Raw genomic sequence first — 15,466 nt, forward strand, 5'->3', positions numbered from 1 at the left:
AGACCCCTGTTCCACTGTTCACTTGTGACTGAGGCTAAGCACAGCTTCAATGCAATATTTGAATTTGATGATACCACTGTTGTGTGCTGAATTTAAGGTTAGTAATGAACGATTATAGATGAGGGAGATTGAAATTTGCCTGACAGGTGCCACAGCAACCTCTCAACGTCAGCAAGACCAAGCAGCTGATTGACGACAGGAGGAGGAAGCTGGAGGTCCATATGCCAGTCCTCATGAGATCAGAGGTGGAGAGGGTTAGCAACTTTAAATTCCTTGGCATTATTATTTCACAGGATTTGTCCCGGGACCAGTACAGTGCCGTTAAAGGAGGCAGCGCGTCTACTTTCTTGGAAATGTCAGTGACTCAGTGCCATCTAAAACTTTGACAAACTTCTGTATATGCACCGTGGAGAGTATTCTGATTGATTGCAACACATCTTGGTATAGAAACACCATGAAGGGAAAACCTACAAAAAGTCCATCAGAGGTAAAGCCCTCCCTGTGGTGACCCAATTACTAGCACACTCGAACCGGCTGACAATTAGCCAGAGCGCAGGCACAAAGGAAGATAGCCTCAAGGGGTTTCAGTACGTGCCTCTCGAGGTATCGGGTGGGGGGAGACAGGCTTTAAAGCAAGACTGTGAATTTGAAATAAACTTATTCTTTGGCTGCTAAAGTCCATCAGCGGTAAAGCCCTCCCCATCATTCAGCATGTGTACAAGGAGAGCTGCCACAAGATTGCCCTTAACACTGCCATCTGCTTTCTGAATGGATAATGTACCCATGAACACTACCTTCTGACTTTATTTTTGCACTAATTTAACTATTTACTGTATATATACTTAACAGAATCAGGTTTATTATCACCGGCATGTGACGTGAAATTTGTTAACTTAGCAGCAGCAGCAGTTCAATGCAATACATAATCTCGCAGAGAGAAAAATAAAATAAAAAATAATAAACAAGTAAATCAATTACGTATTACAGAGATTTAAAAATGTTCAAAAACAAATACTTTATATTACAAAAAGAGTGAGGTAGTGTCCAAAGCTTTAATGTCAATTTAGGAATTGGATGGCAGAGGGGAAGAAGCTGTTTCTGAATCGCTGAGTGTGTGTCTTCAGGCTTCTGTATCTCCTACCTGACGAACATGAGAAAAGGGCATGCCCTGTGTGCTGGTAGTCCTTAATAATGGACGCTGCCTTTCTGAGACACCGCTCCCTGAAGATGTCCTGGGTACTTCGTAGGCTAGTGCCCAAGATGGAGCTGACTAGATTTACAACCTTCTGCAGCTTCTTTAGGTCCTGTGCAGTAGACCCCACCCCCATACAGTGATGCAGTCTGTCAGAATGCTCTCCATGGTACAACTATAGAAGTTTTTGATTGTACTTATTGTAAATCAGTTGCTTTCTCTATTGTATTGCTGCTGCAAATATTAGAGATTTCACAATATATGCTAGTGATATTAAACCTGATTCTGATTTATCCCTGCTAGTGTCCCCTACCAATCAACTTTAGCCATCTTTCTCATGCCTCTGTAATTCCATTTGCTCCATGAATAATACTAATACATCTGATTTTAGCTTCTCCCTCAAACTGCAGTGTGAATTCTATGGTATTTTGTTGGGAATTTAGCTTAATAGTTGATTCTGAGAGATGCAGACAACTTCAAGATATAGGACAGTATCATACAAGTCTAAACTCTGATATTGGAAACCTGGAAGCTAAGGTCATTGAGAACCAGCAAGAATTTTGAAGTTTCAAACTCTACCTTAACCATATAATTGGGTATAAAATCAAAGTAGTATCTATAAAGTTTACAAAGAAATATATAAAAAGATGTCTCGTTAAATGATTGATAGCAACAATTCTAGAGACTAACAATTGCAGAAATAAAACTTAAGTCTCTGAATCTGAGAGGAACTCAACATGCAAACCCTGGCCGAGTTCAAAGTACATTTATTATAAAAGTTTGCGTATCATAAATAACCTTGATCTTTTTTGATCTTGCATCTTTTTTGCAGGGAATCACAAAAACAAGCAATAGAAATCACGAAGAACCCCACACCACAAAGACAGTCATAATCTAAAGTGCAAAAAAAATTCATGCAAACAATAATAAAAACGAAAGCAAACAACAAATCCACAGAACATGAACCGCAGACCCTGCAAGTAAGTCCACTCTTGGAGAAGTAGGCCCCCTTACTGGTCAGGCCCGGAGTTGAACCTGGGCCTCCTGGCCAGTTTGTGCCCTCCCCGATGACCCCATTCACCCCAGCGATGATGTCATAGCTCCGCCCTCGAAACGCGCGAGGCCCGAATTTCCATCCTGGAATTTGCCTGACTTCTTTACCCCCCCCCCCCCCCCAAAACCACAGCATGACAACATTCACTCTTTCAAGTTTCATAAGCCTCGGACAGCAAACTCACACAAGATCATGGTCTTCAGGAAACAGCGTTCACTCGGGTTCACCTCAGGAGAGTCCCCGATTTCTCGGTAACGGTTGCCGGGCAACGGGGTCCTTGCGGTGGCGGGACCGACGGACTAGAGGCCGCCTGAGGTGAGGTAAAACGAGCCATTAGCGGGGCTCTGATTCCCTCTCGCCCGCACGGTTTTCGGAAGGTGGAGCACTGAGGCTTGGTTCTGCGTTTCGGGCCAAGTCCGGTGGCATCGAGGAAGGCAAGGAGGGAGCGAGGCACCCCTCAGACCCGACACCAGGTTGTCTCAGTTTCGGGCCTTTTATCTTCTCTCCGCTCGGGCCTCGCGTACTCTTCTCAAACCCCACAGCAATAAGGGCAGGCTTGGCAACACGCACATACCTGATGTTAAAGCTTGCAAAGTAACAGCGAAGGGAGAGATGGCTAGAGCATGTTTATTGACTAGATAGGTATGTCATCAAGGCATATCCTGGGATTTGGAACGAAATCATTGAGGCACTTTGAACTACAATGTGGTGGCCAGTTACTGAAGACAAAGCAGGTTAACACCATTGTTGAGGACGCTTTTTGAAATATTATTGGGCTTGGAGAAAACTGGCTTAATTAACACAGAGATCAAGTTTAATCACTTTGGTATTTTTATTGATTTGATATCGCGTGTATAGATTTCCAGGTGTTTGATAACTTATCACGTAACAGGTGAAGTGAAGTACATGGAATGAAAGACATAGTTAAGTTACACACAGCATAGTGTCATAGTGGGTGGTTACTTTTCAAACTAGATGTTTTTCAGTATGTGTAATTCCTCTGTAGATTTTATCTTTAATTTCATAGAATATTGTGTGTTATGTGTACTACTGTGCTTTACACCCTGGTTTGGAGAAACGTCTCGATGGATGGTGTGTGTGCATGTACAAAGCTAAATGACAATAAACTTGTCTTGGAGGAAGGTGTATGATAGTATTCCTATTCCCACCCTGTCTCTTGCAAAAATGCCATCCCCTTCTTGCAATTCCTCCATCTCCGCCCCATCTGCTCTCAGGATGAGCAGTTTCATTCCAGGATGAAGGAGATGTCTTCCTTTTTTAAACAAAAGGGCTTCCCTTCTTCCACCATCAACTCTGCTCTCAAACGCATCTATCTCTCCCATTTCCTGCACATCTGCCCTCACTCCATCCGCCCGCCACCCCACTCGGGATAGGGTTCCCCTTGTCCTCACCTACCACCCCACCAGCTTCCAGGTCCAACGTATAATTCTGGCTGGTGTGGTATACTGCGGCCGGTGCTCCCGGTGTGGCCTATATATTGGTGAGACCCGACGCAGACTGGGAGACCGTTTCGCTGAACACCTACGCTCGGTCTGCCAGAGAAAGCAGGATCTCCCAGTGGCCACACATTTTAATTCCACGTCCCATTCTCATTCTGATATGTCTATCCATGGCCTCCCTCCTCTATTGTCAAGATGAATCCACGCCAGGTTGGAGGGACAACACCTTATATACCGGCTGGGTAGCCTCCAACCTGATGGCATGAACATTGACTTCTCTAACTTCCGTTAATGCCCCTCCTCCCCTTCTTACCCCATCCCTGACATATTTAGTTGTTTGTTTTTTTTCTCTCTCTCTCTGCCCATCACCCTGCCTGTTCTCCATCTCCCTCTGGTGCTCCCCCCTACCCCTTCCTTTCTCCCGAGGCCTCCCGTCCATGACCCTTTCCCTTCTCCAGCTCTGTATCACTTTCGCCAATCACCTTTCCAGCTCTTAGCTTCATCCCACCCCCTCCGGTCTCCCATTATTTCGCATTTCCCCCTCCCCTCCACTACTTTCAAATCTCTTAGTATCTCTCCTTTCAGTTAGTCCTGATGAAGGGTCTCGGCCCGAAACGTTGACAGTGCTTCTCCTTATAGATGCTGCCTGGCCTGCTGTGTTCCACAAGCATTTTGTGTGTGTTGTTTGAATTTCCAGCATCTGCAGATTTCTTAGTGTTTACCAGAATGCTGCCAAGTTTAGACTGCGAGAGGCTGGATAGACATGGGTTGTTTTCTGTGGAAGCTGTGAGGAGTTTATAAGACTATGAGAGGCGTAGATAGAGTGGACAGGGAATGTCTGTTTCCCAGGGTTGAAATGTCTTAATACCAGAGGGCAGGCATTGAAGCTGAGAGGGGGTAGGTTCAAGCGGATGTGAGGGTTAAGTCTTTTACTCAGAGTGGTGGATGTCTGGAATGCGCTGTATGGTATGGTAGTAGAGGCAAATACATTAGAGGCTTTTAAGAGATGTTTGGATAGACACATGGATGTGAGGAAGATGGAGGGATGTGGACATTGTGTTGGTAGGAGGGAGTAGTGTTCAGGTGTTTGTGATTTGCTGTTTAGCTGGTTTGGTACAACATTGTGGACCAAAGGGCCTGTTCCTGTGTTGTACTGTTTTATATTCTGTGACACAAAGCTTGGTGAATCATAAGCAGAGGGTGAACGGAATGGGCAAATGTGTAACAGCTAAAAGTTCAATGCAGAGAAGTTTTGGAGCATAAGTGAGGAAGGGTGATATGGAATTATAGGTGCTTTGCTGAAGGAAGTGCAGGGACAGAGGAGTCTGGGGGGGTTACAGGTGTACAAATTATCGATGGTGGGAGGGCAGGTTGAAATACTGTTCCCCTTCATTGTATGTTTGTGACCTCTGGCTTTTTTCAAAATGCCCTAGTTACACTGGAAATAGAATTCTTTGAGGATTGAATAGTTATGCAGGAATTATTATGGGATGATCAGGGTTCTTTGAAATATTCAAGTATTGCTTTACTGTAGAGCCTTTCTTCATCTTTGGAAGTACTGGCAGTTTGGAACCAATAAAATTTTTTAAGTGTAGCCACAGTTGTAGAAAACACAGCTAAGTCACACAGAGAGGGATTTAATAATAACATTATCGGTGGGGGTTGAGATGTACATGTGTAAAGGTATTCTTGATTGACCAGGCATACAAGCTGAGATACTTGAAGATAATGACTTGTTAAGCATGAGTTTGAAACCTACCACAAAAGTTGGGAATGGTAGATTTGAGGTTTCTCTTTTTCACTGCCGTAAGAAGCTGCTGCAGGATGAGTAAGCTGTTCTCAGGCTACCAGCCAGGTACAGGTATCCATTTTAACTGATGTTTTGATGACAAACTGCCTTGTTCATACTTGATTTGATTGTAAGCAAGGTGGGACAGTGGAAACCTGATTGGATGAGGATTAACCAATCAGTTGGAAAAGTCACAGGGGTATATATACCACTGGACAAGACATGCCCAGGCATCATGCCTGATGAAGAAGGCAGGGTTTGCCATCGAAACATCGGTTAAAATCGATACCTATACCCTCCTGGAAGCCCAAGAAGACTTCATTCATCATATACACTGGGAAAGCACTACATCCTTTTTCACTGCTATGGGATCTTTACTGTTTTCAAACCTTGAAATGACAGTCAAAGGGTAATTCTTTGTTCCATATTGCTTGATAAATTCTAGAAGGTAATAGTGTACTAGTAAATAAGGGACTAAATATAAATTTATAATATTTTTATCTCCAAATTTAGATTGTGAAAATGGCGAAGTCTGCAAGTCAAGTATCTTTCCTTGTGAAATTCATAAAAACAAAGGGGAAAGGTTCTGAGTATTTCACAAAAGCTTTTCAGGTTGGTTAAACTCTTTAAAGTCTCTTATAATTTCATAAATACAGGTAAACATAAATATTCTTTTCCTGCTTTCTAGGCAATTAAAGAATTTAAATCAGAAGAATTTCTACAAACTATCGATGAAGATGAAACATTTAGCTTAAAAATAAAGGACAACTCACTTTATGTATGTGACCCATTTGAGGGACCTGCTTATGATCATCTACAAAAGGTGCTGATATTTATGTTTTATTCTTGTGGAATGGAATTTTACTTTTATCTTTGTTTTTATGTCTACAAAAATATAAACAAAGCAATGTCCCGTGTTACTACTTTAGTTAGCAAATAGTACCCAAATACATTCTAAGTGGAACTAATTAAATCCCCTTAAATCCGTCAGTACATTTCAATCAATTTTCTCAAGTTTTGCTTCACTGTCTGAATATGTCAGCTCAATGAACTCATGAGATTTGATGTGGAAAGTTGAAATTGTTTTCCATTAGTTTGAAGCTGAGGTGCAGTTATTCTCTCCTCCAAATTTGTCCTGCCAAACGGTTTCAGCCTGAAACATGGACTGTACTCTTTTCCTAGAGGCTGCCTGGCCGGCTGAATTCCTCCAGTATTTTTGTGTTGCTCGGATTTCTAGTGTCTGCAGATTTTCTCTTGTTTGGTACCTTCTGCCTCTGTCTCTACTGTCCAGCTCCCCTCCCGCACCTGACTTCATCTGCTCTTTTTTCCCCCTTATCTGTTTCCACCTATCACACACAGCTGCACTTCATGCTCAGTCCCACCAGTCCCATTTGGCTCCAAGTTCCCGTCATCCCCAACCCTCTCAGCGGATTTCACCTCTCAGCTGGCAGGCTTCCTCTCACCTCTTTACATTGGCTATCTTCTCTCTACACTTGATGCAGAGTTGACCCAAGTCACTGACAACATCTTTATCGCCATTGATGCTGCTTGATCCTTGAACAATTTGTCTTTTTTGCAAAGATGTACTTTGACTCTCTCAAAATCAACTGGGGGCCTTCAAAGCAACACGTACAACAAGCTGGAGGAACTCAGCAGATCGGGCAGCATCTGTGGAAATAAGCAGTCAATGTTTTGGGCCGAGACCCTTCAAAATTTGGCGCAGTTCACCTACGTGGTAGGGACGAGGGAGGAATTATACAAAGATGGGCTGAACATTGCAGCAGTCCAATCACAGTGGATTGATCTGAGAAATCCACAAAAGAGGACCATAACTGCCCTTTATCAGTTGAAGAGTTCACTATTCTATTGTGGCACGTTGCTTCCCTATAGATAATTTGGATGGGGCGTAGAGGGATATGCACTGAATGCAGGAAATGGGCACTAGCTGAGTGGGTACCATTGATGGGATGGACTCTCTGCGCTGAATGGCATGTATCCGTGCTTCAACTGTAATTTCCAGAAATACTGCTTCCAGTCATTAATCTTGGATATGTTGGCCTCCATAAGGAATATTTTCAAGTGTTTGTAATTAGTTTCATTATTAGTATTTGAAGTGTTTTTAATTAAAAATATTATTTATGTTCACTGGAATGTTTGTTAAAATCTCTTTATTTAGACAGTTTTATAAATTACGGTCCTGACTTTGACTGAGCAGAAAGGTTTGCCTTACCCAGTCTTGCCTATTATCAAAAACTGTCAGTGTGTTCTAAGGGCAGACTTAAAAGCAATATTGTCAGAGGCTCTGAAACCTCACTACACCTCTTTGGATAATTCCTTGGTGTGAAGAATCTAAGTTTTGAATAGTATATGTTGGCATTTTCCTTTGGAAATATTAGCACTTGCCTACCCTGCCCCCCCCCCAAAAAAAAACATATAAGCCTTGATATGATTAATTAGATCACAGCACAATACAAACTATTGAATGAATTGTTGAATACCAAGCATATGCATGAGTCTGTGCTTCAGATTTGTTTTGAGGCAATCTTGGAATGAAAATGTGTATTTGTTTCTGCTGGTTTGCTTAGTTGATATTTTTTCAAACTCTTGGAATTAAAGTAGAGCCTTCATTTCTTCAAGACCTGCAGTAGATCAACATGTAAGCTGTGTTCCTGCTTAAGGGGAAAAGGTGGTATTCACAACAGCGCTATCACGGAACAGTGGTAATCAATCCTTGCTGTGATTAGCAAATAGGATCGAAAACTGATCTAGATTAGAAAAAAAATTCTTAATTTAATATTAGATTATAATCACTTATGTATGTGGGACATTGGAAAAAATGTTGAATTTCCCCATGGGGATGTATAAAGTATCTATCTATCTATCTATCTAGAAGCAGGGTACTGACTCCTTTGACAATACATTAGTTAGAAATGATGATTTATGAGGGATCCTAGTACCAGCAACCAAGAAAGATTGGAAGAAAGACTGTATGTAGTTCAAAGATGAAAGCAGAAAATACCGGAGATACTCAGTGGGTCAAGAAGCATTTGTTGGAAGTTAATATTATGAGCTGATGACTTCTTATTAGGACTTGCTGCTGCTGGCATCAAGCAAGCTTCAGTAGATCTTATTTGTATCTCTTAACTGGAGATATTCCCCTCGGGATCAATAAAGTATGTCTGTTTGTCTGTCTCTGTGTGCCTAGCTCCGTTTAGAATGCTTTTATCAATCGACTTGATTTTTGAGGCTGTTAATTTTTGTTATTCTTAATAGCTGGCCTAATTCAGTGCATCTGAAGTTTATACTAATGGCTCCTACTTCTCTTGACTCTAATCAACTCACTTATGTATGTGGGAAAATGATATCCCCATTAATGTTCCAAAGGCTGAATATCTTCCAACAGTAATGATCTGTATAAACCTTTTAACATGGCAGGATGTTGAACCGTGTTCACAGAAGCATTTTTAAACAGCATTTGGTAGTAGAGTATATTGCAGTCACCATCACCATTATGTGCTGTGTCATATGATGTAGACGGCTATGGTTTCGTGACCATGATTGTTTTTGGCAAATTTTTTTACAGAAGTGCTGCCTTCTAGGCAGTGTCTTTACAAGATGGGTGACCACAACCATTATCAATACTCTTAAGATATTGTCTGCCTGGCGTCAGTGGTTGTATAACCGAGACTTGTGATATCCACCACCTGCTCCCTTGGCTTCATGTGACCCTGATCGAGGCCTAAGCAGGTGGTACACTTTGCCCAAGGGTGACCTGCAGGCTAGTGGATGGTAGGAGCACCTTATACCTCCTTTGATGAGGCTTATCTCCACCCTGCCACCCAACACTGCAGTAGATGTGGCAAATTTTAAAGTGTCTTAAAGATAGACATGAGAGATAGAGGTTTAAAGAGAGAATTCCAGAATATTGGAAGGGCTTGGCAGGTGAAAATGTACAGCTGCAGAAAAGACCAGAATTAGAATGCAATTGTCTGATAATTGTAGAGTTGGAGTATAGGAGGTGCTGGAGCTAGTGGAGTAATTTGAAAAGGAAGATAAAAGTTTATTTCCCTGCACCTCTGCAACATGTATCCTCCATCAACCTCTGATTAACTCCACTTTCCTACACTAAGGGATAATTTACAGTAAACAATTAATCTACCAGCGCATCTTTGGATTGTGGTAGAAATCAAGAGCAAGCAGTGGAATGGGGATGTGACTACATAGGTTTCCACTACTTGATCTCCTGGTGCAAACTTCACACGGACAGTACCAGAGGTCAGGATAGGACCTGGGTGGCTGGAAATGGAAGGGTGCAATAATGGCTGCTGTACTACCCCACTGCTGGCTTGAAGCAACATTATACCTTATTTGTTTGTGAAGAAGGAGCATAGATAAGGTGGGTGGTCATTGTTTTTTTTCCAGGATAGGGGAGTCTAAAACTAGAAGGCATAGGTTTGAGATGAAAAGGGAAATATTTAGAGGGGACTTAAGCAAGTTTTCCACACAGTAGTGGTGGGTATATGGAATGAGATGCCAGAGAAAGTGGCAGAGATGGTACAATTGTAATATTTAAAAGGCATTTAGACAAGTTTGTGATCTAGATGAGTATGAGCCAAATGGGACTAGCGCAGGGCGGCACCTTGGTCGGCATGGCTGAGTAGGGTGAAAGGGTCTGATCCTGCCCTGTATAGCTCTTTGAGAATGTGCATCTTCAAAGTTGATACTTGTGCCGTTACAGTCCTGCTATGGGCATAGCAATCACTGTTTTACTTTTTGACTTTTCTTCATTCTACTCAGCTTGGATGTAGGATCGTTGGTCCACAAGTAGTTATATTTTGTCTTCAGCAACAACGGAATGTACCTGAAGCTGTTCATCCTGTCTACAACATGGTCATGGCTGATGTGGTGGTTTCCTGCACCAGCTTGGAGAAGAAAACCAGAGTAAGTAAAGTGGTACTAACTGAAGCTTAACAAGTAATATTGAGTTTTCTTTACACTATGATCAGAGAGAATGGAAGCAAGTCTTATGGCCCTATGAGGCCTTGCCAATCACCTGATACCCATTTACACTAATTTAATTTTATTCCCCCCCACATTCCCATCAGCTCTACCCAGTTTCTCCCCCCTCCTACCTACACACTGGCAGCAATTAACAGTGACCAGTAACCAACTCCAGCCATCCTTCTTTTATTTTCTTTTATTATCCTTCTTTTATTAAAAGTTCATCTTTTAATTCTGGACAGTAAAGTCTTGCCAATAGTTCCAGTTTATTGTATGAAATATTCTGAGTTGAGCACATCAGATAGCTTGAAATAAAGTTCAATGGGCCAATAATATTATGTAACCACTATATGTTAACATTGTAAGTAATTATTTCATTTGACTGAATAAGTTCTGTTTCCTCCTAAGGAAGAAGTGCATCAACAAGTCCAGTTGATGGGTGGTAGGATTCTTCGTGACTTTAACATTTCAGTGACTCATCTGATAGCTGGAGAGGTTGGAAGCAAGAAGTACCTGGTGGCTGCCAATCTTAAAAAACCCATTTTGCGTCCATCCTGGGTCAAAGCATGCTGGGAGAAAGCACAAGAGAAGTAAGTGTCATAGATAGCTAGGTAATGGTTACATTCTGATGTATATTCATTGCCTTTTATTAAAGGAAATGATCCAGTGTCAGGAAGCCCTAAGTATTTCACAGCCTATTGAGATATTTTTTGAAATAAAAAAAAATGCTGAAAATAGCAGGTTAAGACACTATCCACAGAAAGTCATTTCAATGAAACTTTTGAAGCATGAACACATATTGTATCATCTTTCATGTCATTTTAGAAAGCCCTAATGCCCGTTACAGCCAATAAGTTATCTTTTTGAAGTATAATCACAGCTACCAGTTCGTGCAAGGCAAGCTCCTGTAATCATTTGAGATTATCTTGATCCTATGAGTGTTTTTTTTCCAGAAACATTGATAATATCCATTTGGATATTGGAATAAATCCCGTGTTGTTCCAGTAGACAGCACCTAGGACCTTCCCATGCTTTATTGATCTGGTTCTAATGGCTGTGGCAGTGACGAAGACATCACTGAGTGGGTGGCAGAGGGTATTAATTTTGCTATCTTCATAAGAACATACAAATACCTACAGAAGATATAAGACTGTAAGATATACGAGCAAAGTTAGCTCATTTGGCCCATCGAAACTGCTCCACCATTTCATCATGGCTGATTTACTATCCCCTTCAACCCCATTTTCCTGCCTTCTCTCCATAACCTTTGACACCCTCGTCAACGGTGATCAACCCGATGTAATGAAACAAGTACCACAGTTGATTCTTTTCCTCCTTTATTAGAAGCATAGAACATTACAGCACAGAAACAGGCCTTTTGGCCCTTCTTGGCTGTGCCGAACCATTTTTCTGCCTAGTCCCACTGACCTGCACCTGGGCCATATCCCACCAAACCCCTCTCATCCATATACCTGTCCAAGTTTTTCTTAAATGTCAAAAGTGAGCCCGCATTCACCACTTCATGTGGCAGCTCATTCCACACTCCCAACGCTCTCTGCATGAAGAAGCCCCCCCCCCCATGTTCCCTTTAAACTTCTCCCCCTTCACCCTTAACCCATGACCTCTGGTTTTTTTTCTCCCCCTAGCCTCAGTGGAAAAAGCCTGCTTGCATTCACTCTATCTATACCCATCATAATTTTATACACCTCTATCAAATCACCCCTCATTCTCATACGCTCCAGGGAATAAAGTTCTAACCTATTCAACCTTTCTCTAACTTAGTTTCTCAAGTACCGGCAACATCCTTGTAAACCTTCTCTGCACTCTTTCAACCTTATTAATATCCTTCCTGTAATTAGGTGACCAAAACTGCACACAATACTCCAAATTCGGTCTCACCAATGTCTTATACAACGTTACCATTACATTCCAACTGTTATACTCAATACTTTGATTTATAAAGGCCAATGTACCAAAAGCTCTCTTTACAACCCTATCTACTTGTGACGGCACTTTTAGGGAATTATGTATCTGTACTCCCAGATCCCTCTGTTCTACTGCACTCCTCAGTGTCCTACCATTTACCTTGTATGTTCTACCTTAGTTTGACCTTCCTAAGTGCAATATCTCACACTTGTCCGCATTAAACTCCATCTGCCATTTTTCTGCCCATTCCTCCAACTGGTCCAAATCCCTCTGCAAGTTTTGAAAACCTTCCTCACTGTCCACTACACCTCCAGTCTTTGAATCATCAGCAAATTTACTGATCTAATTTGCCACATTATAATCCAGATCATTGATATAGATGACAAATAACAATGAACCCAGCACTGATCCCTGTGGCACACCACTAGTCACAGGCCCCCACTCAGAGAAGCAATCCTCCACTACCACTCTCTGGCTTCTTCCATTGAGCCAATGTCTAATCCAATTTACTACCTCTCCATCTATACCTAGCGACTAAATCTTCCTAACTAACCTTCCATGCAGGACCTTGTCAAAGGCCTTACTGAAGTCCATGTATACAACATCCACTGCCTTCCCTTCATCCGCTTTCCTGGTAACTTCCTTGAAAAACTCTAATAGATTGGTTAAACATGACCTACCACGCACAAAGCCATGCTGACTGTTTCTAATAAGTCCCTGTCTATCCAAATACTTGTAGATCCTATCTCTTAGTATTCCTTCTAATAATTTACCTACTACCGATGTCAAACTTACCGGCCTATAATTTCCCAGCTTACTTTTTGAGCCTTTTTTAAACAATGGCTACATGAGCTATCCTCCAATCCTCCGGCACCTGACCGACATTTATAAATGACAGGATATTGACATTTTAAATATTTCTGCCAGGGCCCCTGCAATTTAAACACTAGTCTCCCTCAACGTCCGAGGGAATACCCTGTCAGGTCCTGGGGATTTTTCTACTCTGATTTGCCTCAAGATAGCAAGCACCTACTCCTCTTCAATCTGAATAGGTTCCATGACTTCACTACTTGTTTGCCTTATTTCCATTGACTCCATGCCAGTTTCCTTAGTAAATACAGATGCAAAAAACCCATTTAATATCTATCCCATTTCTTTTGGTTCCATGCATAGCCGACCACTCTGATCTTCAAGAGGACCAATTTTATCCCTTACTATCCTTTTGCTCTTTACATACCTGTAGAAGCTCTTGGGATTATTCTTCACCCTGACTACCAAAGCAACCTCATGTCTTCTTTTAGCCTTCCTGATTTCTTTCTCAAGTATTTTCTTACTCATTTTATACTCCTCAAGCATCCCTGTTGCCTATACATGTTATACATTTCTCTCTTCATTATCAGAGTTCCAATATCCCTCAAGAACCAAGGTTCCTTATTCTTATTCGTTTTGCCTTTAACCCTGACAGGAACATAGAAACTCTGCACTCTCAAAATTTCTCCTTTGAAGGCCTCCCACTTAACAATCACATCCTTGCCAGAGAACAACCTGTCCCAATCTATGCTTTTTAGATCCTTTCTCATTTCTTCAAATTTGGCCTTTTTCCAGTTTAGAACTTCAACCCGAGGACCAGATCTTTCTTTATCCATGATCAAGTTGAAACGAATGACCTTATGATCACTGGAACCAAAGTGTTCCCCTACACACACTTCCGTCACCTGCCCTAACTCATTTCCTAATAGGAGATCTAATATTGCATCCTCCTTAGTTAGTACATCTATATATTGATTTAGAAAACTTTCCTGGACATATTTCACAAACTCTAACCCATCTAGATCTTTAACAGTATGGGAGTCCCAATCAATGTGTGGAAAATTAAAATCCCCTACAATCACAACTTTCTGTCTCCTGCAGTTGTCTATTAATCTCTCTGCAGATTTGCTCCTCCAATTCTCGCTGACTATTGGGTGGTCTATAATACAACCCTATTAATCTGGTCATACCTTTCCTTTTTCTCAGCTCCACCCATATGGCCTCAGTAGACAAGCCCTCTAATCTTTCCTGCCAAAGCACTGCTGTAATATTTTCCCTGACTAGCAAAGCCACCCCCCCCCCCACCCCCACTCTTCATCCCTCTGCCTCCATCACGTCTGAAACATCGGAACCCTGGAACATTGAGCTGCCAGTCCTGCCCCTCCTGTAGCCAAGTTTCAGTAATGGCTATGATGTCATAATTTCACGTGTCAATCCATGCCCTCAGCTTGTCTGCCTTTCCCACAATACTCCTTGCATTGAAATATACATACCTCAGAAGATTATTACCACCACACACAACCTTACTATTTGTGACTTTGCATGAGCTACTGACATTATTTATTTTTACCCCCGTTCCACTATCTACTCTGGCACTCTGGTTCCCATCCCCCTGCAAATCTAGTTTAAACCCTCCCCAATAACACTAGCAAACCTCCCTGCAAGTATATTGGTCCCTTTGTAGTTCAGGTGTAACCTGTCTCTCTTGTACGGGTCCCACCTGCCCCAGAAGAGGTCCCAATGATCTAGAAATCTGAAACCCTGCCCCCTACACCAGTTTCTCAGCCACGTGTTCATCTGCCAGAGCATCCTACTGTTACCCTCACTGGCACGTGGCACAGGCAGCAATCCGGAGATTACTACCCTCGAGGTCCTGTTTTTCAATTTCCTACCAAGCTCTCTGTACTCACTCTTCAGGACCTCCTGACTCTTTCTACCTATGTCATTGGTACCAATGTGTACCCACAACATATGGCTGATCACCCTCCCACCTCAGAACGCTGTGCACGCGATCAGAGACATCCCTGACCCTGGCACCCGGGAGGCAACAAGCCATCCGGGAGTCTCTGTCACGACCACAGAATCTCCTGTCTGTACCCCTGACTATGGAGTCCCCTATCACTAACACTCTCCTCTTCTTCCTCCCTCCCTTCTGCACTGCAGAACCAGACTCAGTGCCAGAGATCTGGCTGCCGCAGCTTGTCCCAGGTAAACCCCCCCCCCACAACGGTATC

General features: G+C 42.3%; 1 protein-coding gene across 3 annotated transcripts in view; it reads left to right on the forward strand.

The window, feature by feature from the left end:
• The first annotated feature begins 2,414 nt into the window (after nt 1-2,414).
• topbp1 (DNA topoisomerase II binding protein 1) overlaps nt 2,415-15,466 on the forward strand; it is a 114,486-nt gene continuing 101,434 nt past the window's right edge. The window contains exons 1-5 of one of the 3 annotated variants that reach the window (XM_073023860.1): nt 2,415-2,561; nt 6,009-6,107; nt 6,184-6,318; nt 10,293-10,436; nt 10,905-11,086. In XM_073023860.1, the coding sequence (XP_072879961.1) occupies nt 6,018-6,107; nt 6,184-6,318; nt 10,293-10,436; nt 10,905-11,086 (551 nt within the window). In that variant the 5' untranslated portion in view covers nt 2,415-2,561; nt 6,009-6,017. Of the gene's footprint in view, nt 2,720-2,872; nt 2,889-6,008; nt 6,108-6,183; nt 6,319-10,292; nt 10,437-10,904; nt 11,087-15,466 lie in introns of those variants that run through there. The other 2 variants (XM_073023859.1, XM_073023861.1) reach the window with 2 other exon arrangements.

The sequence above is a fragment of the Hemitrygon akajei genome, chromosome 20, assembly GCF_048418815.1.
Source record: "Hemitrygon akajei chromosome 20, sHemAka1.3, whole genome shotgun sequence".
In the NCBI taxonomy this organism is placed as follows: Eukaryota; Metazoa; Chordata; class Chondrichthyes; order Myliobatiformes; family Dasyatidae; genus Hemitrygon; species Hemitrygon akajei.